This window comes from Ascidiella aspersa, chromosome 7 (assembly GCF_963924565.1).
Source record: "Ascidiella aspersa chromosome 7, kaAscAspe10.2, whole genome shotgun sequence".
NCBI lineage: Eukaryota > Metazoa > Chordata > Ascidiacea > Phlebobranchia > Ascidiidae > Ascidiella > Ascidiella aspersa.
Genome location: NC_139453.1, coordinates 12,876,104 through 12,903,085, shown reverse-complemented (window position 1 = coordinate 12,903,085; position 26,982 = coordinate 12,876,104). Strand labels below are relative to the sequence as shown.

The window sequence follows — 26,982 nt, the reverse complement described above, 5'->3', positions numbered from 1 at the left end:
TCAAAACCTTTTTCAAAAATCACAAGCAAGGGTACATCTTGGAATTGAGATAAAACATTGATATACCAGCAAAGTGTTCTTTTACAATATACCATAGAATTACCACTCACGCCAATTGTGTTTCCAAAACTAATATTCATCTGTTCCTTTGGTAATTTCGTCAATTATATTTCAGTCACCAGCGAGATAATCGCTTCACGCACAGAACAAAAGCCCTGGTGCAACTGCAAAATGCAATCATTCAGGCACCGCAAAATGCAATTTCAATAGCTATGACGCACTCCGGGGAGTATAGCTCTCGCTAAAAAAGAGGCCTGGCATCTTTGCAATAACGTAAGCGCGACATAGAGCCGTGCGTTGGAATTTGTGCGCACGTATATACCGTTTCCGAGGCACCATTTAAAATGAATAATTTAGAAATCGCGGCATTGGATACAGCTTTTTATGAGGGAAATACGTTTAAGTTACCTGTATGTTCGCTTCTCCGTTAAAATACTATTGGTTTGTCAAAAAGTTCGTCGCCTTTGTGATAGATGGTGACGAATATGTGTCATGTTTTAAATCTGAGTAGCAGTCGAAAATGCAAAATGTGCAGATCAATTCGAACAAATCTATTTAACAATCACAAATTTAACACACAGTTGGAAAAAATCGTTAAAAATTCCTACTTTTAAGACAGCCTGTTATATACATTTAAAAGCGAAATATTAAAAAAAGGCTTTCTTTTTTTTCCATAGAGTTTTTTCATAAAGTAATTTGGCCGTTCTTAGACTTAAATACCAGACTCATTATATTCAACCAAATTGTCCTTACCTTTTTACAGTTTTTGTTTTCATGCTATACATAAATATTTTCACCGGACAAATTTTGCCGTGCTTAAACTTTAAAGCCACGATTATATATTAAGTTCTTTCGTTTCATATACGTTCCTGTTTACCCCCAGACAAATCTTGCGGTCAAACCGGATTTCTGTGACGTCAAGCAACGAGGAAAAGCACGAAGAGAGAACGATAATCCTGCACCGGAGCTCGGACAACGCTGATGCCGAGGAGACCGAAAGTTAGTTTGGCCGAAGCGACCGTCGTAGGCTATATGTTGTCGCGATAATATTCGCGTCGTTTCTTATTGCGATATATTATTTATTTTCAAGCGAGCGCGTTAGAGCTTGTGGGACATTTTCCGGCGTTTTCCGCGCACGCCGCGCTTGCCAACACACACCTGTTTTACGGCGACCTTTTTTTGTTTCGCATGTGTGCTACTTCGTTTCTTTGTTTTCCCCTTCTAAGTTTTTACCTATACGTCCTGCAAGTCCCCTTTCTTAAATTCCACCGTAATGTTTCGTTACGAAGATTCTGTTTTTTTTTGTTTTTGTTCCCTAAAATCAGTGGTTCTCAACCGGGGTGCCACGGCATTCTGGGTTGCCATTTTTAACGCTTAGGGGTGCCGAGAGATATTTCAAATTCTTAAGGATTGCAATTTTTGCTCTATTGGTTAGCTTCTTGATACAGTTTTTGTGTACGATAAAATTGTCAAAAACGAAAATGGTGTTTTCAACATTGTTGCACAGTAACGGGCTGTTTCAATCTCGTTTATTGTAACGTCACAGTTAACCACTCAGCACAAATACAAGCAAGGGTGCCGCGAACTATTTATAATCTTTCCTCTAGGGTGTGAGGGAAGCCAAAAAAGGTTGGGAACCACTGTTTTTATAGTTTTTTCGAGTTTAGCCCTTTTTTAAGTTGACCGAAATTTACGACGTCCAGTTATTTCGGGGTGTTGTTTTATGTTCCGTACGTTTTAAAGTCACAATCCGCAATCCGAAAAATACTACAGTCCACCCACTGGATTTGAACCGATAAGCTTAGTCTTCCCGCCGCAGTGCAATACAACGACGCCGTCACCAACTCGTAAAAACCGGGTTCAAATCCCGATGTCATCTCATTTTCTATCCTAACACCGATCGAGAAATTTTCTTTCAGGCGCTGGATATTCATGGTAAAGGAATGTTAATAATAATTGTTTTAAAAGGTATACCTGTTACAAGGTCGAAAATGTTCCACCTGGTGTGTATCTTACCTGCAGCGTCATTGACTTCGACTACCTTGACACGACTGCGTGTTACGCTAGCGTTTGGCTGTCAACGATATTACACATAAATTACCTAAAGCACACAATAATTGATCCAATGCGGTGCCGTGTTGCTTTTGTGCGATCTGATCCGCCTTGCGTCAACCCTAATCATTAAAGCACCTTTTCGCTGTTATACTTTGCTATACAGTGTCGCTTTTAAAGCCTTGACTTTTAATCGCAATATTGCAAACATGGTAACAGGCTAATTAGTCGGAAGCTGCTATACTATACGGTCTGTTGTGCTGATTGCAAAAATACTATTCGTCGGGTTGAAAGATTTCGTATTTCCTTACTACTCTGTTCGAGGTCGCCATGCACAGACGTCCGTTTTTTAGTTTGTTGTGTGCGCGTCTTTTAACGTTTTACAAAAAAACGACCGCTAAAACTTAAAATTGTTTTTAATTTTCTCTTGTGATAAAATGTTCCTTATTAAAGTAAACCTGTTTTCGGCACAAATCGAGATCCTTTATTGCGTGGTTTAAAACAACCGTCTTTTATTTACCTAAAATAATTTAGTTGTAGAGCATGCATAATTTGGTTAAGTTGTAGCCAAAGATAACTATAGGAATGTCAGCATAATTATTCTATGTACTAATTAACGTCTTACAAGTAGTTACATGTCCTTTGTTCTGGTTTTTGAAACCGAATCTCTCATTACCATCCCAAGTACATTAAATCGTTGCTTTTTTTCTTCGTTTACTGTGATACCTATTCTTTTCTCATTTGTATGCGCTCTCTTTGACTCCAAAACTCGGAGCTATGTACTTTATCAACCAGACCGAAGCATTCGGTGACGATGGATTCGGATCCCATTTTGGAAATTCAGTTTTAATTGTTAAAAATAACTTGTCATATTGTGTGGAGAGTCAGGCGCACCTCGGACCTTCCTTTTCGTTTTATTATTATTCAAATAATCTTGACAAGATGGTTGACCACAAAGTTTATTTGTTCAAATTTGTAAATTATCGACAAGAATATAGCCAACTTACAGTTAGGTTTATCAAAAATAATTATAACAACACATGAAAACGTGACACTATATTCAAATTTTGATATTTTATTTCATAAATTGTGTAACTGTTTTTTAAATGGTTAAAATGGTTGTCGTCTAATCTCCAGGGTCACAAATTTCACTAGACACTTGTTTGATTCTGTATTATTTTAGTCAGTAAAGCTTTGCAGAAATATTTGAGTCCTTAAAACTTCATATTGGTAGCTAGTCTATCGTGCTATATGCCAGGGTCGCAACGAAACTAAAGCAAAACGGTTCCACGTAAGAGTGTTCGCTGATTAATATGACACGCAAGCAATAAAAACCGGTTACAAAACGTCCTTTTGTGGTCGTCTCGCCGTCGTTCCTTCCCACTGTGTCATACAAAGGAGTCTGGTCTAGAAGTGTCCTGTCGCTCCCCAATGTTTTATGTCTTAGTGCGATTTCGGTTATTCGTGGCGTCGCGTTCCTTCTTTTCGATTTCTTCCGTCTCAAACTTGTTCCATGGCGATTCCCGGCATTTTCCTTCGTGCGCGTCAAACTCTCGCACCTCGTTCGTCCTGTGTTTCGCTTCGCTCCGCCCTTTTCAATTTATCCGCTAAAGTCTGGCTTCGGCCGAGCGAATGTTTTCCGCGTGTTGATTTTGCTGTCATAAGGCTACATGAGGTAACAGCAGTATTGTAAACAAGTCATTTTGAAATGACAAAAGTCCCAGTCAAGTCCTTTGTAAAATAACTTAAGTTCAAGTCATTTTAAACAAATAATCAATCAAGTCTCAGTCAAGTCATAATTAGAGCAAGTCGATTTCGATTCAAATTATTGTCATAAAAATTAAACGTTAAGCTATTAAAATTGGTAAACTGATCTAATCCGATTATGATCAATAACTCAACTAAATAATAGCCAAGAACCCTCATATAGCAAGGAAATGAGTTATTTGTCCAAAATACTTCAGTCAAGTCATTTTGACCGAAAGACTTTAGTTAAGTTAAGTCATTTGAAACTGATTGTCGTAAGTCACTACAAAACTAGGTAACGGTATTTAAATAGGGCTACTGAAAAAAATGTGCAGTACAGAAAAAACGTGAACACACGTTTTTAAAAGTATAGGCTACTTTATGACAGAACAAAAAATATGTAGCTTTGCGCACATCCCATAGTACTTTAAATCACGTCAGTAAAATATTTCAGCATTTTGCTATGTTAAAAGCGCCGAGAAAAGGCCTCTGCAAACAGAAGACTTTTATAACTAATTTTTTGGGCTAAATTGTAACGTATTTTTTCTTTGGCCAAAAAGTTTTAGAACCATGTCCCTTTTTAACAAAAAGACTTTTGCCATACAAAACTGGGATAAAGGCAATTGCAATTAGGCCTAAGCCGCCACTGATGTGTTTGGCCTGAATCCAACAGTGAGGTAAATTTTCTTAAGCTGAACTATTTATGGCCAATAAAAATAGAAAACCTGTAGGATTTAAATGAAATTGAAAAGGCGTTGAAATTTATCAATATTTTCTCGCCGCATATGGCTGTCATGACATTTAAACTCTGTTTTAAGTCTCCGTGCTTGACAGCAACTGCAGGAAATACGTTGGCTTGTTTGCTTAGGAACGGCGCAAACCTCCCTTAGGGCAACAGTATGCGTCATAAATGCATTTCCGGGTTCATTACATCTTTGTTTGTGTAGATAAAAACTCGTGACAGAATGGGGCTCGACTTGTGCTGTTGAAGATTTAACAGCTGCACACTTAGGTCTTTATCATGCGCAGTGGCAACTAACAGATTATATTTACTGTACAAGTTTAAGCGCGGTTAAAGGAGTTTATACAAAAACGAACAAGTCACCCCGTAAACGATGAAACCTTTTTTGGTTTAGAATTGCTGTTAGTAGTCATCATATATCCTGCGTTAAAATTTTAACATTTTCTTTCATCCTATTGCTACTTACAGTTGACGAGCGGTTAAAATAAGCGAAACTCAAAGTATTGATTTGTTGATCCTATTATTTATTTCTCAAGTATTTCGAGGTTTGTTCAGGAAAATTATTAAGAAATTTTATTTGAATAAAATATAGAAGCAATGTGTAAGATTGTACTCTTGACTGCTTTACTCCTGGCACTAAGCCACGAAGCCAAACAAAACCCTTCAGTTTTTCCGCCACAACAGCAGCAAGCGTGCGGCGGCCAAGTTCAAATATGCGCCCCACTGTCGAATCTGCCAGGCCAAGAAGCCTACCTAGGAGGTAAGACAATACAGTTCTTGAAATTAGCATTACAATTTAAATGGGCTGACAAGGTTTCATATTATAATAGAGACAATTTGTTTTGTTTTTTCGTGTGGTAGAAATAGTTGTAGCCTATACAAGACTGGTTGTAAAACTATGGTATAACCAACGGGCCTAATAGGTGGGCATTCAAAAACGTAAATAAGGAATTCTAAAAGTGCTTTGACGATCTATGCTTTACGTTGAGATTGTTAGCATGGGACTTATCTAGAAAATATAAGTCGTTTGGAAGTTACTCTCGAAGTCAAGTGACAAGACACACAGAAACTTCCTAACTGTCGTTTGTGTTCAAGGTTTGAGAGGACAGAAAGGTGAGCGTGGAACACCGGGAAAAGTCGGGCCACCAGGAGGTAATTTGACCGCGTTCTAAGCAGATTGAAAGCTGTTCTTTAAAAGGATATGAATTAACATGTTTGATACCATAAATATTATATAACCTGTGTTTTTTAAGCATAAATCAGGTAAAACAATTTTAAAGTCTGCCTAAACTAGCTATAGCCGTTATTTTTTTTTTAATATACAAAATTGAAAATATTACAAACCCGTTGTGGTTGATTTGTATAAAAATAAAACCTTTACTAATTCAAATTAAACCTATTTCTGCGAGAAAATTATTTTTAACAGACATTACATTTCATATAACAACATATGTTGTTTAATGGAAATTAAATATATCGTATACCAGGGAAAACCAATTGTAGATGTTGTAAAAGTATTACTTTGTTAAAAGTAATTCAGATGTTTTGTATTTTAATCTCACGGTAATTATCACCTAGTGTGTAACTCATTAGGTTTAAATAGTTGCTTTTTCATTATAAAATAATGTTTTAACCTCTATTGTAGATGTAACCGTTTTGAATGTTTCCGGATTGGAAAAGGATGTGGCGGTTCTCAAAGCACAGCTTAAATCGCTTCAAGATCAACGCAGTGCAGGTAGCTGTTTTACCTATACCTTACTGTATTTTGTCTGAAAATGCAGCATAGTAGCATAAGTGTTTGAACACTATAGTTAAAAGTAGTAGGCCTACATGGACGAATACAAATTGTCTTGGATTTATATAAGCATAAAGGTATTGCATTCGTTTTTTTTCAATGGTTGAAATATTACCAATATTTTTAACAGCTAAATGCTTTACATAACTTTTTCTCTAGATGACCATATAAAAAAATTGTGTTTTGCTGTACAGTTTGTCCTTCAATCACCTTCACGTTTCCACGTAAACGCCAGGTCCTGGATTATGTCTGGTATCGAGGTTACGTTCCTAGTCTCAAAGCAGCCACGACTTGCGCCTGGATCAACGTCACAGATGTTTCTCATTCTTTCACAGTGGCTAGTTACTTCTCTAGCAGCGACAACGACTTTGTATTTTTTAGCAGTCGGCGAAATACATTTAATCCTCATGTTTACGGAAAAGCCTATTCCTTTGCATATAATTGGGTTCAAAATGCAAAGGTACACCAATCGTTAGAGGGTGACATTTTTTTGGGAACTTTTACAATACTTGACAATAAATTGCAAAGCCAAAAAGGTCAAGTAGATCTACATCATCTTGATTAAGATATTCATCCTTTTTGGCTTTGCAATTTATTATTAAGCTATACATTACAGATCCGTGCAGAATTTACAATACTGGTTTTAACATCAAGTAACAGTAATTGTGTTAGTTCTAAATTTTCTAACACATATTTTCGGTGTGTAAAAATAAATTAGTTTTGGATTAAACGTCACCCATTTATCACAGTTTAATTTTGACTTAAATTTTCTTTATTTTTGTTCTACCCTACAGGTCCACATGTGTATGTGGTTCGATGCCGAATCGAACGAAATTGGATTCTCTGTAAACGGCGAAATAATACGACAAACAAAGTCATACATAGGAAGCGCAATAAGAAGGGCTGGTAGCTTCATATTAGGTCAGGAACAAGATGCCGCAAATGCCGGGGGCTTGGAAGCTGGACAATCCTTTACGTAATACTTTTCTATTTTGTACTCCCCCATAGACTTGGAAAACTATAGAATACAACTGATATTAAAGGTTTTGAGTAATTTTAAAATTTAGGACGAGAATTACTGAATTTGTACAAACTATAGAATTTAAATCAAAATCTAAACTAGAATTACATATAACAAAACCACAATGTTTATTTTTTCCATGAAATTATTTTTTTCTGATTGGCATGTACGGCAAAAATAGGTACACGAAAATTGTCACTTTTTACGCCTAATACTTTTTCTGCTTTGTAAAAAATGCGTTCCAAACGAGAACTAAAATCACTGTTGGACGAGATAAATATAAACGGGCATTTTTTCCAGTCCTTATTTTTTTTAAACTGTACTGTTTCTTTTAATAATGGCCCAAACCAGGGCTGCGGAGTCGGTTAAAAATCTCCCGAGTCCGACTCCGGCAAAAAATAAACCCGAGTCCGACTCCCGACTCCGACTCCGGTGAAAGGTGCGATTTTGTTGAGCCCCGAGTCCGGCCCAAACTGTACAGCTTGTGTCCCGCCAATTTACGCAACTAAGGTAACGTGGATATTCAGCAATCCACTTAAAGGGGTGTCATATAAATGATCCACTCACAATACATGGTTGGAAAATATTCCACAATTTTCTACAATTTCCAGTTGGCGGCCATATTAGCTTAATTTTGGTACTGCGCATGTCGGACTCGGGACTCGGGTAGTTTTACGCGGTCTTACTCGAGTGCCGAGTCAGACTCCAGCAAAACAAACCGACTCCTCAAGTCCCAAATCCCGAGTCCGACTTCGACTCCGCAGCCCTGGCCCAAACATGTCAGTACAAATAACAAGCGCATTGATTTCGTCAAAAAAAGGCCAAGTTGAAAAGACAAAATCTCAATTTCTTCAACAGCTTATCCTAGTAGCCTATGTTGTGGACTGTCTGGACACAAAGAAGACCTATAGACAAGTTGTGTTCTTTATCAATAATATAAAACTCAGATTAACAAAAAGAGTAAAACGCCTTTTTACTACAAAACTATATACTTAACTATAAAGGCCAGCTATCTGATTTTGAAACACCTCAAAGTTCGTAATGTTTTTGATATCCATTTCGTTGGTTGTTTACACGCTGTATTACATTTTTAGGGAATTTAAAACGATACACAATGTTTATACTGCCACTTTGTTAAATTGCAAAAAAATAACTTACTATTTTTCTATGAAAAGATATACAACTATTATGTAGGCTTCAAAAGTATAAATAAAGAGCAAAGTAGGGTGCAAGCAACCCAGCCACAGCACTAGCATATTAATGCACTTTGCTTGTAATAAAACAACTTACACAAACTTATTTCAGTGGCACAATTGGAAACTTCTTTATGTGGCCACGCGTTTTGACGGCGTCTGAGATTAGAGCTGTTGCCCGCGAGTGCATCTGTCCAAGTGATTTCGTCATGGCGCCGTCGATGCAGAACGTTGAGCTGTACGGTGAAGTTAGCTATGACGTACCAGAAGAGTGCCCTGTGGTCTAGATATTTCCTAAGCACAGTTTGCAATATTTTCGTAATATATAAATCCAGTTTTCATGTTGTTGTTTAAAAAGTTTCATGATCATCGATTCTTTTGTTGTGTATGCGTTTTCGATCGTTACCCGCAAGTTGTACATATACGTCAGTGACAGACGTAACGTCACACGAAAATTTGAAATATATTTTAAATTTAAAACAACACTCGTGTGTATTATTCATATTATTGTTGAAAATATTAAAGAATTAAAGACTGCTTTAAAGCCGGGTTATTTTAATTTGGTGTTTTGGACATAATATTTAAAATATAATAATGACCTAGTTTGGCCGTTTCACGTCCACTATTTATTTTGGATAACATCACAAAAACAACTATATGTTTCAGCTCAATTAAGTAAAGAGCATTTTTGCGATTATGACCGGACAGAGCAGGATTAACATAATTTACTTTTCTGACCTTCTGTTATGACGTAACTAGGAAAAAAGTCGTGTTGCCTATAGCTAAATTTCTCTGCCCACCAGTAGGCAGTCTATATTATTTTACACTTTAACATTTCAACGATTTTAAGCTCTTAACATTTCAACATCGAGATTAATAACCAATTAAAAGGACAATGTAACCAGACGTTATTCCTAATACAAGCCTACCAGAGTTTAGCCCAACCGTTTAGTTTTGCTATAGTATTGGCGTACAAGGCTCAACATGAAATCCTGGAAACCGATGGTTTTAAATCGTTCGCCGCGACGCAAACACAATTGTGGTCGTACGTCAGTGAGCAGGGTGAAGTTTCGCATGCTTGCACATTGGCTGAGTGTTGTGCCTGAGCGCTAATGCGTTGCAAGTCGACCGGGCAGATACCAGAGCTGTCTTTCTTGGAGTCGGTTGGTTTCAGTGCTGATAAATTTTACTTTGCGAGCGAAAGAAGCATTTGAAACAAGGTGCAAAACAAGGAATGGATAACGAGAACAAAAAACGCTTTTTGTTGGGTTGTACCTGGATTGGAGTCTTTGTTTCTTTGCTTTTTTCGGCCGCCGCGCTATACGTATCGTGGATAAGTAAAGTAAGTGTCTAAAAAGTATTGTGTACAGTGCGAAATGTAAAATGCAACGGTTATTTGTTGTTATGCGACACATTAAACTTTTTTAGCTTATTCAGTTTTAAACAAGCTTTTAAAACAATGACAACCCTGAAGTGTCCCTATTTAAACTACCTGCAGATGGGCCCATCGTTTGGCTAGTTCCTTCAACTTACTTGGGGTCATTACTATTACCTATTTAAAGCAAAAATATGCCACAAAATGACCATGGAAGCCGTTTTTTTGTAAAAATTTACGATAAACACACGTCCTGTAACCTAAAAATTGTAATTTCTTAGCAAGGTAGGCTACAGGTGTTCTAAACAGTGACACTACTTTATCGTGTTTGTTCTCTAATAATTGTACTTAATATTGACACTATTAATGTCTCGTTAATTTTTAGCACGATTGTCGGGATATGGAACGGCCAATACAGGAGAGGCGAGAACGTGTCAGGAGACAGGGTACGTACTTCTATATAAATATAGCAAATGGTATTTCTGAAATGACTGGTCCTGTAACTCTGTAAGTATAGTTGCTCGTAAAATACAGCATTGTCCACATTTTTGAGTATAGGTAATATTGTCCATGTTTTACTTAACTGTCATTGGACCTATCTAAGGATATTTTTTCATTTGGAATCCTACTTTTATTCATTCAGCTAGTGTTTGAGAAACCTGTAGGGCATAAGGTAGGAGGCTAAAGTCGTAAAATTAGGTAAAGTTTAGTTATTTTTGAAAGGTTGAACACCGACGACGCCAGACACTAATGTAGTACTTCATACAACAATAAGTTGCTGAAATCAATGTATTTCTAACAGGTCAAAAAAAGGAATTTTTAGTCAAAAATTGGTCAAAATTTTATTTTTTAGGTCAAAATTTCCGATGTTTTACGTGAAAAAATAGTCTTCCTACCAATTAAGATAAAAAACCTTAAACGAACGTACCCATATTATAGTGGCCCGTAAAAATGGTACTGTACCAGTAAGGATTTCATAAAAATGTAACTGGGAAAAAGTTTGTTGAAAGTTAACTATAAAAGAGCATGTTGAGATTGCAAAACACTATATTCGTGTATTTTACATTCATCATAAAAAAGTCATTTTATAGCAAGCACGTATACGTAGAAAAACATGTCACATGCATTATGCAACCCCAAACTGCCATATAAACAGCGGCCTTATTCTAAAAATAATAGAATATTGTTTTACTGTAGATATCGGGGACAGTGACGACAACTGCCTAAGTGCCAGGCCGCCACTGTTCGACAACCAAACGCCAAACGAAGTGGCTTTCAACAACGCGATCCAAAGACTCCTATGCGATTACACCAGGCTTCAGCAGCAGGTCGACCGCTCCGTGGACGAGTTCAACTCCGTGCTCTTCTTCATTAACGAGATCGGCATCAACATGCAGGCAGCCAAGAGCGAAATCGAGACCAACAAGAAGCTAATCTTCGTGTCGCAGATCACCACCGACAAGGCGCTGAACAGGTCTTTGGCGAGCGACAAGCTGGCCAACAAAGTTGCCAGGCGACTTTCGCGCCTCGAACGTAGAAGCAACGCAACCAAGCAAGAGCAAGGACGGTTGATTGGGAAACTACAAAATCAAACTGACTCCCTCCAGCTGGCTTTGGCTGCCTTGAGCCTCCCGTCCGACAACGCCAACTCGCGTCTGCCCGCTGTAAATATGCCCGCCACTGGGGTCGTCGTTCCGCTGGACGTCGACCTTTCGGTTTCCAACGAGACTGCTCTGGCCGAGATCGATCGCCGGAACATGGAGAACGCGAAGAAAATCGTCAACATCCTGACTTCGATAAATCGCATGAAAAGTAAACTGTCCAGTAAGTGATAAATACAGCAGATCCAACAAGAGAGAAATTTCAGCAAGGTGTAACATGGGAATTTTCAACCTGGCTTACATTTTTTCTGTTTTTTTAACATCACAATGAAACGTCTCTCTTCGTAATGAGGTTATAATACACCCCTGAACGTCGTTTTTACAAAAGTAAACTAAAAATGAAACATATTAGCACGATTTAGGAATCCCAGAAATGCTGGCCAGTAAGACTTTAACCTAACTCTATAAACCATGTTTTTTTTAAACTTATTTTAACACGGACCCCAAACTAATTTTTTGTTTTTTATGAAGCAAAAAGTGATGCCACACAGCAAATAGACTTTAAGACCCTGCTGTTTTTGGTAACACTTGTCAAATATGCAACTAAAGTATGTCTAAATGTATAGGCCTAAGTATTTTTTTTAATTTTATATAGTTTTGAAATAATTCAGTAAGATGTATGAGGCCTTAATAGATCCCACAAAACTAGTCCACGTACCGCAAAGGGCTCATTTTAAACAGAAACGATTGGATTTTGGGCCGTCCAAATGACAATAAGAAAGCAGATTTTAGGGCAAAAAACAGTTACAAATGTTGGATGTGCAAAAAGTAAAAACTCTTGGATCCCTTTTGATGTAGGCTACCTTCTACAGGTTCAACATAAAATATTCTATATCACTACAAAACCCTGTAAACAATTCTTTTTGTGAATGTGTTTTGCGGTCAACTCTAAACACATATCCAAAGAAGCTGATTAATGATGAAAGTCGGGACACGGAAATTCAGCCAATTTTTACCTCTCCACATATGATTACTTGTTTCCACAGATTTCGCCGCAGACGGGTGGTACAATGCACCGAACGGTCACCAGTACTATCTCTCCAAGAGCGCCTACAGGACCGACGGTTACGCCAGGTCTAGAAGATACTGCAACCATCAAGACGCAGAGCTGGCCTACGTGGGAATGCGCAACGCAGACGTCTTCAGGTAGCAAGAAGTATTTTGCTTTTCATACTGAAAGATCTGCCGAAATCTCGCATAGGACAAGGCACTCAGCAAAGTTTGTCCGACTGTGTTACGAATAATCCTTGCATTGAACTCAGGTTATTTTGTTTGTAAGTCGTCGTTTGGTAAAACAAAGTGCTTGCACGTTTAAATTCGACATAAAAGAGTTGTTATTGCTGTCTGTAATTTAGATTTTTTATTAGGCGAACCATTGTTTGTAATCTAATGCCTTGATTCTTGAGCAAAGAGTGGCGTTCCGGTAAAAAAAAATTTATTATTTTTCATGTATACACCGCACTACTAAAAAAAATGCTCCTTTTTTTACCGGGCCATGTGCTCCTTTTTAGCAGGCATCCCGCCAATTTTTTTTATGTACTTAAACTATAATTTCTGGTTCATATTTGTGAACTACATCGAACGACAGCCTAAGGTTTCCTCAGGTTACTATTTTAGATGTCCCTTTATTACGGAACTTTGTGACTTCCCCCCTGGCCTTGAACCCCTATTTTCTTGGTTAGCCAATTTTTTATATTTTATCGATTTGAAAATTTACGACTTATACTTTGTAAACTTATTCATAGACTAATCAGGCTGTAAAACAAAAGATTTGATTAAAGGCAGTTGTCCAGTCCACTTGGAAATCAGAATTTCAAGACCAATAATTTGTCATAGTTTTCTTTTTATCGCATTATATCTATACTTTAATGTAACGACTTTAAATGCTTGACTTGGGCAAACGACTACAAACGTCATAAACCAGGGAATTGTGTTGAAAAATGTTGTTTAAAACCGCGTGCTAGTTGAATCTTACACCTTTGAGTCACGAATTAAGCAAATGAACTAAAATAAATCAATACGATTCGTGACCTGAGTGTCAAATACCCAACTCAAAAAGGCTGTGAATTTTTTTTTTAAGTTTGATTCAAGTCTCTCAGTATCGCACCAGATTTGAGCAATCTGGTAAAAGACTTAGCTCGAAATCATTTTTAACACGAAAAAAAATCGACAACATTTTGATTAAGACGTTTCGATACGAGCTTGGTAATGACGTTGACTAAAGATGATACAAGCTCGTATCAAAACGTGTTAATCAAGATGATGTCGATCCACTCGACCTTTTTGGCTTTGCAATTCATTATCAAACTACATCATACAGACCCGTGCACGTGGTGTACCTATGTTTTTAAATCGTCTTTAAAGATACCTTTGGAACACTCTGATCGCTCCTGCCCGCCACCACTGCGTATGGATCGGCATGACCGACATCCAGACCGAAGGCGACTGGAAATGGCTGGACGGCGAACCGGTGGACAAGCACTGGACGAACTGGGCACCTGGTCAGCCCGGGCACCGCTCCAGTACCGAGAACTGCGGCTTGATTCGGGCCGGACGCTGGAACGACGGAAGGTGCAGCGGTTTTCGAAAGCTCTGCTCGTTTATTTGCGAGAGACGAATCATACAGTTTTGAGTGGACAACGTCGCCAGCATACGTGGTGCCGCTCTACCAAGCGCGGTTTAAGCAAATACGCATTAACAGGACTGCTTTTGATGCTTGTGGTGCTTTTGTTTAATTTTGAATTGATCTGCTAAAGTTCGGACAAGTGTATTACGTTTAAGCAAACCGCAGTCGTCTGCCATAAAACTAAATTTACTGTTCAGAAAATAGCCAATCCTAAAGTTTAACCGGGAAAAAATGTAAAATTCGTTCTATTGTTTTAATAGAAAACAAGGTAACTTTTCACGGTCACCTACCATTCACGGTCACCTTCTTTTCACAAACACTTATATATTTTAACTTTTAAGCTTTGAAACGCTTCTTGAACGGGTATGGCTATATAGGTAAACATAAGGGATTCTCAACCTTTTTTACTTACGAATCGCATTTTAAAACATTATCTAACTTTTACCCTATTTGTTTTAGGACTGACATCAAGCAATAGGTTTGCCAAAATCAACTTGCTTTAATAAAATCCTAAGCAAAAATTTGATTTTTAAGTCTCATGAAAATAATAATAACTTAAAAGTATATTCGAGAAGTGTTGCCTTACAATTTAATTATTTCAGTTAATTTAGGAAACAGGGGCCCCTGCAACTTTCAACACATTCCTTGGGGTGCGCGGACACCTAGTTGACGACATCTGCTTTAATACAGAAAAGTAGATAAGTATTTAGAACATATACATTCTCCTAATTGTGAGGTTTTCGTTTTATAAACCACAGCAGGTTGCATTTAGTACATACCAAACGAAATTAATTACCTCTAAAAGTGAAAACTGGCCCAAATAAGGGTGTACTGTACGTTTTGCTTGCATATTTGTAAAATCTTGCATGTATCTAAACTAAAAATGTGCGCTCGCTTTTGCTTTTATGTCGAATTTGCTTTTATGTTAATCGTTGTGATGACATGAGGATTGAATTTTAAATACAATACCAATGCAATATTTCCAGAATGACAACTTATAATGGTCGATTAGATAAGTTTCCACGAGTTGTGACCCATTTTCCAGACCGTCTCAATACTCTTTTCCCTGTTCATGTTTCAAAACATATGTCACAAAATGTCCAAGGAAGTCTTAAAAGTTATCATAAAAACCACAAATGGTAGTTCGACATAATAATTAATAATGAAACTATTGTTTTCTCGTGGTCGTGATTTACGAAGCGTGGCGATGGCCACGGCTAAGAAGCTCGAGGAGGCCACCCATACCCCATCCATTATCCACCGGCGGCCTCCACTCGCTGTATGGATTCCGTGCCTTTCCTCTTCGGAGGTTTGGTAGACGGTTGTCCGGAGGTGGAAGTCCTCACCTAAACAATTTTTTGGTTACTATATACCAGGGCTGCCACTCCTTGGGATTTTTCCCAAGATCTTGGGATTTTAGCCTAGACCTTGGGATCTGGGGATGGGAACACACAATACGACCGACACTACAATAAGTACAACGCACTATTTATGTATAATACCGATTTTTTTTAACCGAACGCGGAATAAGTTCTACATCTGAATAAAATCTACCTATAGCGCAACAAAGGCAATATTGTCATAAGGGTTAAACAGTATTAAAACCTACGTTGGAATAATTTATTTTTAGCAATAAAACCTACGATGGAATAAACCAAAACCATACGGAGTACTTTCTAAAAAGGAATAACTTCTAAAACCACACTACTAAGTCCAAAACCAATCAGAACAGGCTCTAATGTCGCCTAGATAAGACCTAAACATGTCGGAATTGAACCTAAAATCATTAGAATAAGGCCGAATTCTTTCAGAATAAGATGTAAAGCTTTAGGAATTATGACAAAATGCATAGAAATAAGACCAAAACCCGATAGAATACGACCTGAACACGTCGGAACTGAACCAAAAATCAACGGAATAAGGCCAAATATTGTCGATATAATAGCAAAATCCTTTGAAATAAAACCTAAAACAGTCAGAATATGATCTAAAGCTTTCTGAATCATGACAAAACCCTTAGGAATAAGACCAAAACCCGATAGAATAAGACCTAAATTCGTCGGAATACGACCTGGACCAGTCCAAATAAGAAATAAATGGCCAAATGACGCCTATACAGCCTTTTATCTAACCCCAAACCGCACCTCAACTTTAGTACGTACTTTCCCAATAATTCCAACAACTAAATTCCTTTTTAACCCCACCCTTTTCCCGCCCTTAAACCCAAACAGTATATAGCAAAAAAAAAACCTCTGGAATTTCAAACTGCGATCACTAGTATTATTTGTAAGTGTAATATATATTATTATACATTACACTGGTTTACAGCAAATTTGCTTCAGCAAAGGTGTCAACCTTGTTTGACTAATTTGAGGGTGCTGAGTTCAAATCTGGCATTCATTTTTGTCCATCACGTCTGGATTTTGAGTAATGATTTTTGTTTCAATTAGGGCCTAAAACTAATATTTTTTTGAATATGTAAAAAAGGGACTTAAATCATAACTCCAAATTTTTAAACAGTCTTATTAGATATTGAACTTTTGGAGTCAGATGAACTTTCCACTGTTATTCCGCCAAATCATGCACACTTTGCCTTTTTTATATAAAAAGGAGGATAGAGTACCGGGGGGAATTGTAAAATTGGTAAGGGTCTGACAATGATCTAATGATACGAGGAAAAACGGTCCATAATATAAAAGATATGTGGTAAAAATTAATTTAAAGATAACAGTGTGAAACAGTTCAATATACCAAAACACTTAATTTAAAGCGGAGGATTATAACAAAATGACAAACTGGAAATATCCAACAGAACCAGTTTAATAACAGAGGACAACATCAGTTGAAAAAAATCAGAAAGTTTAAATAATACATGTTGAAAAAGAATAAAGAGATATTCAAACGTTCAGAATGATACCTACTTCTGTATGGGCTTTGATATTTTTATTACGTCTTGCTACAACCTCCAATCATTATGCTCCAAATTAATAAAATTGCGAATCATACCCAGTCAATTGAAAGGGCTATTTGAAAGGGCCCCTGTTCCTTGGTGGCCGGGGACATGTGTACTCATTTTTTTGTGTGGAAAGAGGAGATATCTAGCTACATGTAAAGTTAGCTTGATTTATTTGGTTCAGTGTACTGGCTAGCCAAGAGTGATTTTCTAAGAAATGGTGTTTAGAGGACCTTCGGAACAGTCTTCTCCATTGGTCCCTTGATCATTTTGTGATCATTGTCTTAGATTATAAGAATAATAGCATGTCAACTTTTAAGACCAGAGCATCTAATAAGGGATTGTTTACTGAGGACCAGGGCTGAGTCGGATGCGGGACTCGACGAAGTTTACTGGAGTCGGACTCGGGACTCTAGTAGGACTATGTCAAAATACCCGATTCCCGAATCAGACGAGCGCAGTATCAAATTTTAAAACTGATATGGTCACCAACTGTAAATTGTAAAGGCTGAATAGCATATATGGTGCATATTTTCCAACCATGTATTGTGAGTGAATGAATTATATGACATGCATATGAGTAAATTGCTGAATATCCATCGTATTTATAATTAAGTAAATTGGCGGAATACAGGCTGTAGAGCAATGTTCCCTCTAAGAAAATTTTCTACTGCGCAAACATTTTTTGTAGTGTCGAGAATATCTTAAGGCTGCGTTGGCAGGGGCCCGCGCCAGATCAATGTTTTTTGTATTGGCGCGAGGTCTAAAAATTTGGGTGACATCACACTTTTATGAACCAAATATTTTCAAAAAACTTGCATGTGCAACTGCAATCAAGTTATATTTAAAACAGGTTCCTCTGATAATATATATTATTTTCTACCAACGTTTCGGCTTACTATCCGGCAAGCCTTCGTCAGGGACTGACACACAAAGCCAACAAGACACAAAGTAAAATAATGATTTACTTATGTGTGGCGTTTAGGTTTAGGTAAAGTGTTGTTTAGGCCTGATTTCGAAGTGATATATTAACAGGCTAAGTATGTCGAGCATGTTCATCGTGAGGTTTTTTTGTAAAATGTGAGCAGGGGAAAAAATTGTTGGGAGTCCATAAACCGGGGTCACGGCTTCTAAAGAGTGCCAAAATTTGGACTAAAACCTGATAGTCGCAATACGGTCTAAATGGGAATTAGTCCGAAATAGTCGGAATAAGAACTTAATGGCCATAGTCAGAACTATACACCACTTTACCTAACCTCAAACCTCACCCCTACGTACATCATTAACTACACTAATAATTTCAACGTTAGCCCATTTCCAAACACTCATTACCCACCAATAACCGTAAACAGGGCCAAAAATGCAGTGCCAAAACAGCGGCGCCCCAACAACGCCGGTCAAACTAGGGCGTCCAAGGACGAATTTCGGCAGATTTAGGTGTCATTCTGACTAATTTTAATCATATTCTGTGCTGGAAATTACCTCGTATTTGGCTTTATCATCTTGTTGGTCTTAATACTATGGTTTTATAGATTTTTCTGCTTCGAGTATTAATGCATTGTTGGTCTAATTGTGTGTTCCCGTTTGTGCACTGTATATCCGATGAATTTGCAACGCAACAATAATCGGTTTTACGATTTTTAAAACTATTGCCGTGTGCCAATTAACTGCCAACAAACTAAACGTGAAGCTACACGTTCGGTAAAATAAATTTCATATTAGGTGTGTTTTTGGTATTTTGCAATGATCGGATTATTATAGTAAAACACCAATTTGGCACTGGCAGCCGGTTATCCCTATGCTTTGAGCCGCTGTTTAAAAGTAAATCCATTATGCTGTGGGCTCTTCATCACTATTGTACATTACGACTTACGTTGTTACAGCTCTGTGTTTTGTTTAAATGAACGACTAAACAGTAACGGAAACCCGTGACATATATCGATCGGAAATCACTAACAAAATAAAGCTTAAGTCGTAGCAACAATTGTTCGAATTGGCAATTCAGCATGTAACCGACTGGTAATCTTCCGTATTGTGTCTAGATTAAATCTTCCAAATACACATTTAAAATAAACCTTTTAAGGATACAGCCAGTGTTGTAAACACCATTACAATTTAGCGAAAGCGAATGTCGGTCCTAGCAAATACGTATTTTCGGTGCCACATCATTCTCGGTATGGTTTAGTAAATAGGCGCTAACCTAACCGGCTCTAACGGAACGAAATTTTGTTATATGTATATCGATTTAGTCGAATGGCGTAAAAAATATCGCAATTATCTGCGTGACTGTGAAACATCTATGACATATATCGATGGGGAACCATTAACAAACGTAAAACCCTAAGTTGTAGCAGCCATTGTTCGCATTGCGTGGTATTCAAGCAAACACGTAATCCCGGTAATATATTGTGTCAGTAAAATCTCGTATAAAACTGAAAATTGGTTACCATTAAAATAGCCGCTTTGAATGCGATATTTTATGAACTCTACCTAAACGAAATTCATAAAAATTTTTAATCCCGGGGAGGTACTATATTGCATCCATAGAAAGAAATTCTTGTTTGAAAAGCAAATTGACTTTGTGTTCAAACCGCTGCAATGAACGCGATATTTTGCAAACTCAGTCCAAATTTCGCGTAGTTTACACTCGGTTAGGGTTGCTGTACGTTGTCTGTGTAAGTGTTTTGATGCCTCATAAACGTGATCCCGGTACCATACTTTTTCATACGTTAGTAAAATCTCGCTTGAAACCGGAAATTGGTTACCAGGTACTATTAAAACCGCTGCAAGGACTAAATACCCAACGGCTAGCACGTCAAACATTTTGTAAGTTGAAACCATTAAAATTATTTTTTTATTAAGGCAATATACCTAATTTGATTTTTTATGTCAACGCAGGTAATTGCGCTTGAAAAAAAACTTGCGCGGAAACGTTAAAAGTTTTGCGATATGTCGAACGCGCCCCTGTGGAGAAGCGAGCACACGACGAGAGTCGCCGGTCCTTTTCTTAGTCTATCGATGACGTTGCTCTGCCAGCGACCGACCGGGCGAACATGTTGCCGCACACACACAGATAAATAAACGTCCGGCTTACAAACTTTCTCTTTTATAGATATACAGATTTTGACGGCCTTATACCTTATTCAGACGACTTTAGGTTTCATTCCGACAGCTTTAGGCCTTATTTAGACAACCTACAACGGCTTATTCTGATGGCTTTACGTCCTATTCCGAAAGCTTTATACCTTATTCCGACGGCCTAACGGCTTATTTCGACAGCTTTAGGCCTTATTCTCACGGCTTTAGACCTTATTCCGACAGCTTTAGGTTTTATTTCTACAGCATTAGGCCTTATTCTGACGGCTTAACGGCTTTTTCCGACAGCTTTAGGTCCTATTCCGAAAGCTTTAGGTTTTATTTCAACAGCTCCAGGCCTTATTCCAACGGCTTTAGGCTTTTTCCGACAGCTTTATGCCTTATTCTGACAGCTTTATACCGGATTCCGAAAGCTTTATACCTTATTCTGACGGCTTAACGGCTTATTCTGACAGCTTTAGACCTTATTCCGACAGCTTTAGGCCTTATTCCGACGGCTTAACGGCTTATTCCGACAGCTTTAGACCTTATTCCGACAGTTTTAGGTTTTATTTCGACAGCTTTAGACCTTATTCTGACAGCTTTACACCATATCTCGACAGCTTTAGGCCTTATTCCGACAGCTTTAGGTTTTATCTCGACAGCTTTAGGCCTTATTCCGACGGCTTCACGTCTTATTTCGAAAGCTTTATACCTAATTCCGATAGCTTTAGGTCCTATTCCAAAAGCTTTATACCTTATTCAGACAAATTTAGGTTTTATTTCTACAGCATTAGGCCTTATTCTGACGGCTTAACGGCTTTTTCCGACAGCTTTAGGTCCTATTCCGAAAGCTTTAGGTTTTATTTCAACAGCTCCAGGCCTTATTCCAACGGCTTTAGGCTTTTTCCGACAGCTTTAGGTTTTATCTCGACAGCTTTAGACCTTATTTTGACAGCTTTATACCTTATCTCGACAGCTTTAGGCCTTATTCCGACAGCTTTAGGTTTTATCTCGACAGCTGTAGGCCTTATTTCGACAGCTTTAGGTTCTATCTCGACAGCTTTAGGCCTTATTCCGACGGCTTCACGGCTTATTTCGAAAGCTTTATACCTAATTCCGACAGCTTTAGGTCCTATTCCGAAAGCTTTATACCTTATTCCGACAGCTTTAGGTTTTATTTCAACAGCTTTATGCCTTATTCTGACAGCTTTATACCGGATTCCGAAAGATTTATACCATGTTCTGACGGCTTAACGGCTTATTCCGACAGCTTTAGACCTTATTCCGACAGCTTTAGACCTTATTCTGACAGCTTTAGACCTTATTCCGACAGTTTAGGTCTTATTTCGACAGCTTCACGTCATAATCAGTCAGTATAAGATTCAATTGAGACCATATAGGTCCTATTACAACCAATTTAGGTTTTTTTCTGATGGCTTTCGGTCATGTTCCGACAGTTTTGGACCTTATTTTGGGGTATTTTGGTGTTATTCCCATAATTTTGGATGGTAGTCTGACGAATTGGGTGTTAATCCAACATATTTAGATAGTTTTACGACAGCTTTAGGTCTTTTTCTTATGGTGTATATCCTATTCCGTTTTATTGTCATTTGCATTGATGATATTAATCCGCTCTGGGTGTTATTCCAGTGTCGGTTTTATTAAAATATAGGACCTATAGTTGCGTTGGTGAAGTTGTAACGTTTGAATTATTCCGAAGTTGACGTTGATCTGTTTTCGATCTTATTCCTAATTAGTTTTAAATCCGACTTTGAATCTATTCCAATTGAGGTCTTATGGCTGGAGTCCCTGGGGATATCTGTTCCATATCTTGGGAATTTAATCCATTAGCAGGTTGAAATTACAAATATTTTTTTTTGCTTGTATTTAAGGACACATTTCCTAATAAGAATAAGGAAGAAGCTATTTGCCTGGCTACGCTTACATTACTTATGTGACGTAACAATGCTATTTCTTGCTTGTTAGACGAAACTGTTCATTTACTAGCTTGTGTGACGGAGTTAATGCAACAGACCCAATCGACGATAATAATGAGAGCTATTAAGGAAGGGGTCGGTAACCTAAAGCCGGATCCGGCCAGCAAATGTAATTCATCCGTCCCGCCGCCTATTTGGCAAATGATCTTTGTGCATTCGGTTTGTTTATACTTTGATGCTGTCTTTTAAACTATAGAACACAGCGTTTCTTTACCGTTGCGACGTGGAAGGCTGGCAATTGCGTTGCTAAAAACGGGTTCAAAAATATCAACATTTTAGTATTTTTGGCAATTTAATAAAAAACTTACAAGAAATTTAAAAAAAAAAAAAAAAAAAAAAAAAAATACCTGTATACCTAAAAAAATCCAGCTCGCTTCGCTAGAGGTAAAGTTATCGCGTTTCATCGATGTAAGTTAATTACACTTTTCATTAGTAGTATGGATGACGAGGTGTGGACTCGAAAAAACAATTTAAAAAAAAAATCGAGGTCTGTCTGATTCACAGTTGTTCTAACATTTTAATACCACGCTTCTTCGTCAACTTTGTGTGCGGCCCGCAGAGACATTTATCAGCTTGGTATTGGCCCACGACTAGAAAAAAGGTTGCCAAAACCTGTGTTAGAGCTTCAATACACATGGATGCACACCACAAAGTCTACCACAGTCTCTTATATTTCAGCTTTTTTAATCTTGGGATTTTGTTTCCAATTTTTGGGATTTTTAGACGTAAAACCTTGGGATAAATTGAAAATCAGAGTGGCAGCCCTGCTATCTACCAATAATTTTATTCTGAGTTTTTTGCCTAGAAGTAAAAAAAAAAAAAAAAAAAGAAGCTCGAGGTTATACGAGGACGTGTACGGCATAGTGCGCTTAAATAATTTAAAATTATTATTTATTTTCAACAAAAACGTACTTTCAACAAGATCAGGCATAAAATTGCTTCATTTGAGCAGTATGAACGCAACATAACGATAATCCGGTATTTCGTAAATGAAAAAAGTTCAAAATTGTACTTTTCACTCAGAAAAAATACCATATATGGGAACTAAAGTTTTCCTAATCCGGAACAAAAAAAACAATAACGCCATTGAAAAATAGTTACCACATCTTATATCAAAAGGTAACAAGGATTCGCCAATAAATAACCAAATGTTGCAAAAACATCGGTGTTCTGCAATAGGTAAACGCACTTCTGATGACATGTAGTGCCCAAATGTTGTTCTGTGGCTGAAATATTGTTGTTTATGTTGCACACAACACCGCCTGCTGCATGACAATTGCTTTCCCCAAAGGTTTGATGCATTACTTAAGCAGACAATGGGTCCGATCGTTGCTCAACAAAGCTACAACCTGTAAACAGATGAATAGCAGAACTGTGAAGAAGAGAAGTGGAGGCTTATAAGTCAGAGGTCGGCTTACAGTCTTTAAATGACCAATGACAACTTTATGAACTGAAAATGCTCTTTAACGAAAATTTATTGTATTTTATTTAGCATTATTTTTGTATATCTTGTAATGGCGGATAAGACAGTTAAAAATAAGCCGGGGCGCTGCCCATTCTTTTGCCTGGCTTTCTTCTGCATTTCAACTTTACTGATTGGATTCGGCCTGGTGTTGCTAGGAAAACCAGATTTTACGGATGGGAATATGATGAGACAAAATGAAAAACACGCAGTTATCCCATTAGGAATGAAACAAATTCGTAACCGAAGAGATCTTAGTAGTATGGTAAGAAAATTAAAAAAAATAACTTTAAGCTATGAACCAAATTTAGTTTTGTATAAGTTAGAAAAAATGACGGAAAAAAACATTCACATTAAACGTCATTAAATCAATTTAATATATTTATAGATTGGGGGCATATGGTAACTGTCGGAAAACGATTTAAAAGCCAATCAACGAATATGTTTCAAGGAAATGCACAGTTGCACACTTGTGGTATTACTCGATATAGGTAGGCTAAATTCTGGCGGCATTGCAACTGTAATCTACTCGGTTAGTATTGTATACTACAAAGTATAGTTACTAGGCCCAAAGGATAGTTAGTTGCTGAGGAAGTGCACTTACGTCATATTTCGTATATTTTGAAATCTCTAACTGATAACTTTATTGCGTTGTTTAGTCTTTTGGGATTTTGCTTTTGAAAATAGTTTTGTTTGTGACATTTTAATTTTTCATTTATCAAACGTCACGTGATTTTACATTTGTCTAATACCAAATCACCTCGAAATATAAAAAATAAACTTTCGTTCTTAATTAAATAACCTGTATGTTGTTTTTTGGTAAAATCGACCTAAAAGCATCTAAGAAAGCCTTCAGGATATTTAGCATATTGGTTTCACAAAAACACGTTTCATAGAAAACTTTCTCTTAAGACTGTTACCTATTGTAAAAACATTTCTTAATAGCCAACATAAAGAAATTAATGATTAAATCTGAGCACCAACAAAACTACGACTTTACATCACGTTTAATGTAGATTGATACCGAAATACGATTAATCTTAAATTATAATTTTATTTTTAACCACGTTGATTATACATCTGCACTAAACCGTTTTATAAAAAAAAACAGTTTATTGTTGATCAAGTTCTACAAGCAAATAATTTAAGGTCGCCTAGAATACCAAATGACAATTCGACTCAAAGTTTTACTTACAATCAAATGCTTTTTAAACATACTCTAAGACATTAGAAAATACAAAGGCTCTCACTGATTCTGTTTTACTGTTTCAGCTGGCAAGCTTTAGTCTGGAAGCCAACATATCGGCAAGCGTTCTGCAGGCAATGCTGGACACAATCTTCTACGACGCAAACGTATCTGTCGGTAAGTCGAATGTGCGGAAAATTATTTTTATTTTTACAGTTTTGAAATCAAACCGGATGCTATTTTGCCCCTGCTAACAAATTTACCACGAGTAGAGGCTTTGCAAAGCACATTTTATAATATCAGAAAATGGTCGCCTTAACCTTAACGGCTTACATCCAGGTTACAGATTTTTTTGTTTGAATTTTTTTTGTTTGAATTTTCCTCTTTTTCCGTTATGTTTTTGGCATTTTTGCTGTACTATAAGAGGTTTTCTTAATCGGGGGAAATGTATTACTGGCTGGAAAGAAAAGCTTACCAGTGTCGCAGACCAGATTTTATCTCAGCTATGGGGAGAAAACGCAAAACACTTCGTGAGATTTTCAGCGTAACGTGATGCAAATTTTTAATTCAAGCAAATAATAGCAAAACATGGCTAGTTAGTCTTTCACGTGATCCACTCACCGTCTAATTTAGTATGCCTATAGTTTAGTTTAATTGTAAATCTTTTAAGAATGGGCCACGATTCCGGACCTTGAAGGCTAAATATTTTTTTTATTTTCACAATTAGTCTTGAATATGTGTGAATATTTCATAAAAAACGTCACTTCTACCAATAACAGACGGGCCTGTAGTAGTAGGTATATTTAAATGTATATGTCATACAAACAACAAGTCTTTAGCCTATTTTGCTATACTCCTATAGGAAACTCGAAAAATGAAAACAGCATTAGAAACTTTGTTATTTAGAAGTCGTACCTGCCTCCAGCACGAGCAAGAGCACGAAAGATAAAAAGGAAATGACGGCAACAAAACCGACCCGGATGTCTGCGGTTTTCAGCTCTACAACAGAGCGAGGAAGCTCACTTGACAGACGGCCACAAGAAACAAGAGATAAATCAAATGCGGCTCTGTCCTCATACGTTAGCTACATTTCAGCGGCGGCTAGCAGCTCTCCACAAATAAAATCCACCCGCAAAATATCAACGGAAGTCGCATTGAACCGAGCCACTTTAAGCCGCGACAAGGGAGCCTACGCCACTCTAAAAACAGCAATTTACCCCACGAGTTTGGGGCATTTACCCGCCCGAACAAAACTAACACACAACCCTTACAGCACTGTTATGCAGTTACGTGACAAGTCAAATCACGATGGTGGTCATCATGAACAAACTTTTGCTTTGCAAGACAAACCCAAAAACGATCTTGAGATTGTCGCAGATTCCCCGGATGTTGTTACAAGCGGAAAAGATACGCTATCGCGACAAATCAAAGCTAAAACCGTCGCAGTTGTCCCACCTCTTGAAAACAGACCTTCACAAGTAGACAAAATTCTGACAACGCCAAGAGACAGGAAGAAAACAGTTTCCAAAATAAATGGGAAAGATCGCGTGGGTCTGAACGGTCAGGTTGACGAGTTCCAGATGAGCATGAAAGGTTAGTTAACTGGTTTGACAAGATTGGCGCCATGCTCACATGGACAAAGGGGCAATTTAGTAGTTGGATGGAAAACTGGACCAATATACGCATATAGGTTAAACATACAAACGGATCTCATCCAAAAAATGTGAACCTACAAGCAGGGGCGAATACAGCATATTTGTTTGGGGCGTGAATATTTTGATTGACGATGTCGCAAGTTACGTCACACATAATTTATATTAAAATCACTTACTTTCTCGTGTCTGCTAGCGTAGTTTAAATTAAACATTAATTCACATTCAGGCATTAGTATTTGGATGAAATAGATTTCTTTGAAAAAGCCCTTTTTCAATTTGTGTGTTTCTAGGCCTAACATTAAAGATATGTGTTAAGATTTCGTATTTTTACACAGCTCGGGTGACTTTGATTTTCGTTGGATGCTCCGTGTTCGTCCTTG

The 26,982-nt window shown here is 37.5% G+C and overlaps 3 protein-coding genes across 4 annotated transcripts in view; all 3 read left to right on the top strand.

Moving 5' to 3' along the window:
* The window catches only part of LOC146137899 (sphingosine 1-phosphate receptor 2-like), a 45,882-nt gene extending 42,137 nt beyond the window's left edge, over window positions 1-3,745 (top strand). For both annotated transcript variants that reach the window (XM_083393469.1, XM_083393470.1), the window contains one exon: window positions 944-3,745. In XM_083393469.1, the coding sequence (XP_083249595.1) occupies window positions 944-1,064 (121 nt within the window). In that variant the 3' untranslated portion in view covers window positions 1,065-3,745. The remainder of the gene's footprint in view (window positions 1-943) is intronic.
* Window positions 3,746-5,151: 1,406 nt separating this feature from the next.
* Window positions 5,152-9,042, top strand: LOC146137898 (serum amyloid P-component-like). Its single transcript, XM_083394217.1, has 6 exons — window positions 5,152-5,360; window positions 5,696-5,752; window positions 6,246-6,335; window positions 6,590-6,855; window positions 7,190-7,371; window positions 8,722-9,042. Exons 1-6 carry the CDS (start codon window positions 5,198-5,200, stop codon window positions 8,894-8,896), a joined length of 933 nt encoding a protein of 310 aa, XP_083250343.1. The 5' UTR covers window positions 5,152-5,197; the 3' UTR covers window positions 8,897-9,042.
* Window positions 9,043-9,759: 717 nt separating this feature from the next.
* Window positions 9,760-15,250, top strand: LOC146137897 (uncharacterized). Its single transcript, XM_083393938.1, has 5 exons — window positions 9,760-9,951; window positions 10,370-10,430; window positions 11,182-11,808; window positions 12,632-12,791; window positions 14,010-15,250. Exons 1-5 carry the CDS (start codon window positions 9,844-9,846, stop codon window positions 14,275-14,277), a joined length of 1,224 nt encoding a protein of 407 aa, XP_083250064.1. The 5' UTR covers window positions 9,760-9,843; the 3' UTR covers window positions 14,278-15,250.
* The last annotated feature ends 11,732 nt before the right edge of the window (window positions 15,251-26,982 follow it).

Coding starts and splice junctions, on each gene's coding strand:
- LOC146137897 (XM_083393938.1), top strand. CDS start 9,844: ATGGATAACGAGAACAAAAAACGCTTTTTGTTGGGTTGTACCTGGATT. Junction 11,809..12,631: donor CATGAAAAGTAAACTGTCCA/GTAAGTGATAAA, acceptor TTGTTTCCACAG/ATTTCGCCGCAGACGGGTGG. Junction 12,792..14,009: donor CGCAACGCAGACGTCTTCAG/GTAGCAAGAAGT, acceptor TCGTCTTTAAAG/ATACCTTTGGAACACTCTGA.
- LOC146137898 (XM_083394217.1), top strand. CDS start 5,198: ATGTGTAAGATTGTACTCTTGACTGCTTTACTCCTGGCACTAAGCCAC. Junction 5,361..5,695: donor CCAAGAAGCCTACCTAGGAG/GTAAGACAATAC, acceptor TTTGTGTTCAAG/GTTTGAGAGGACAGAAAGGT. Junction 7,372..8,721: donor GAAGCTGGACAATCCTTTAC/GTAATACTTTTC, acceptor AACTTATTTCAG/TGGCACAATTGGAAACTTCT.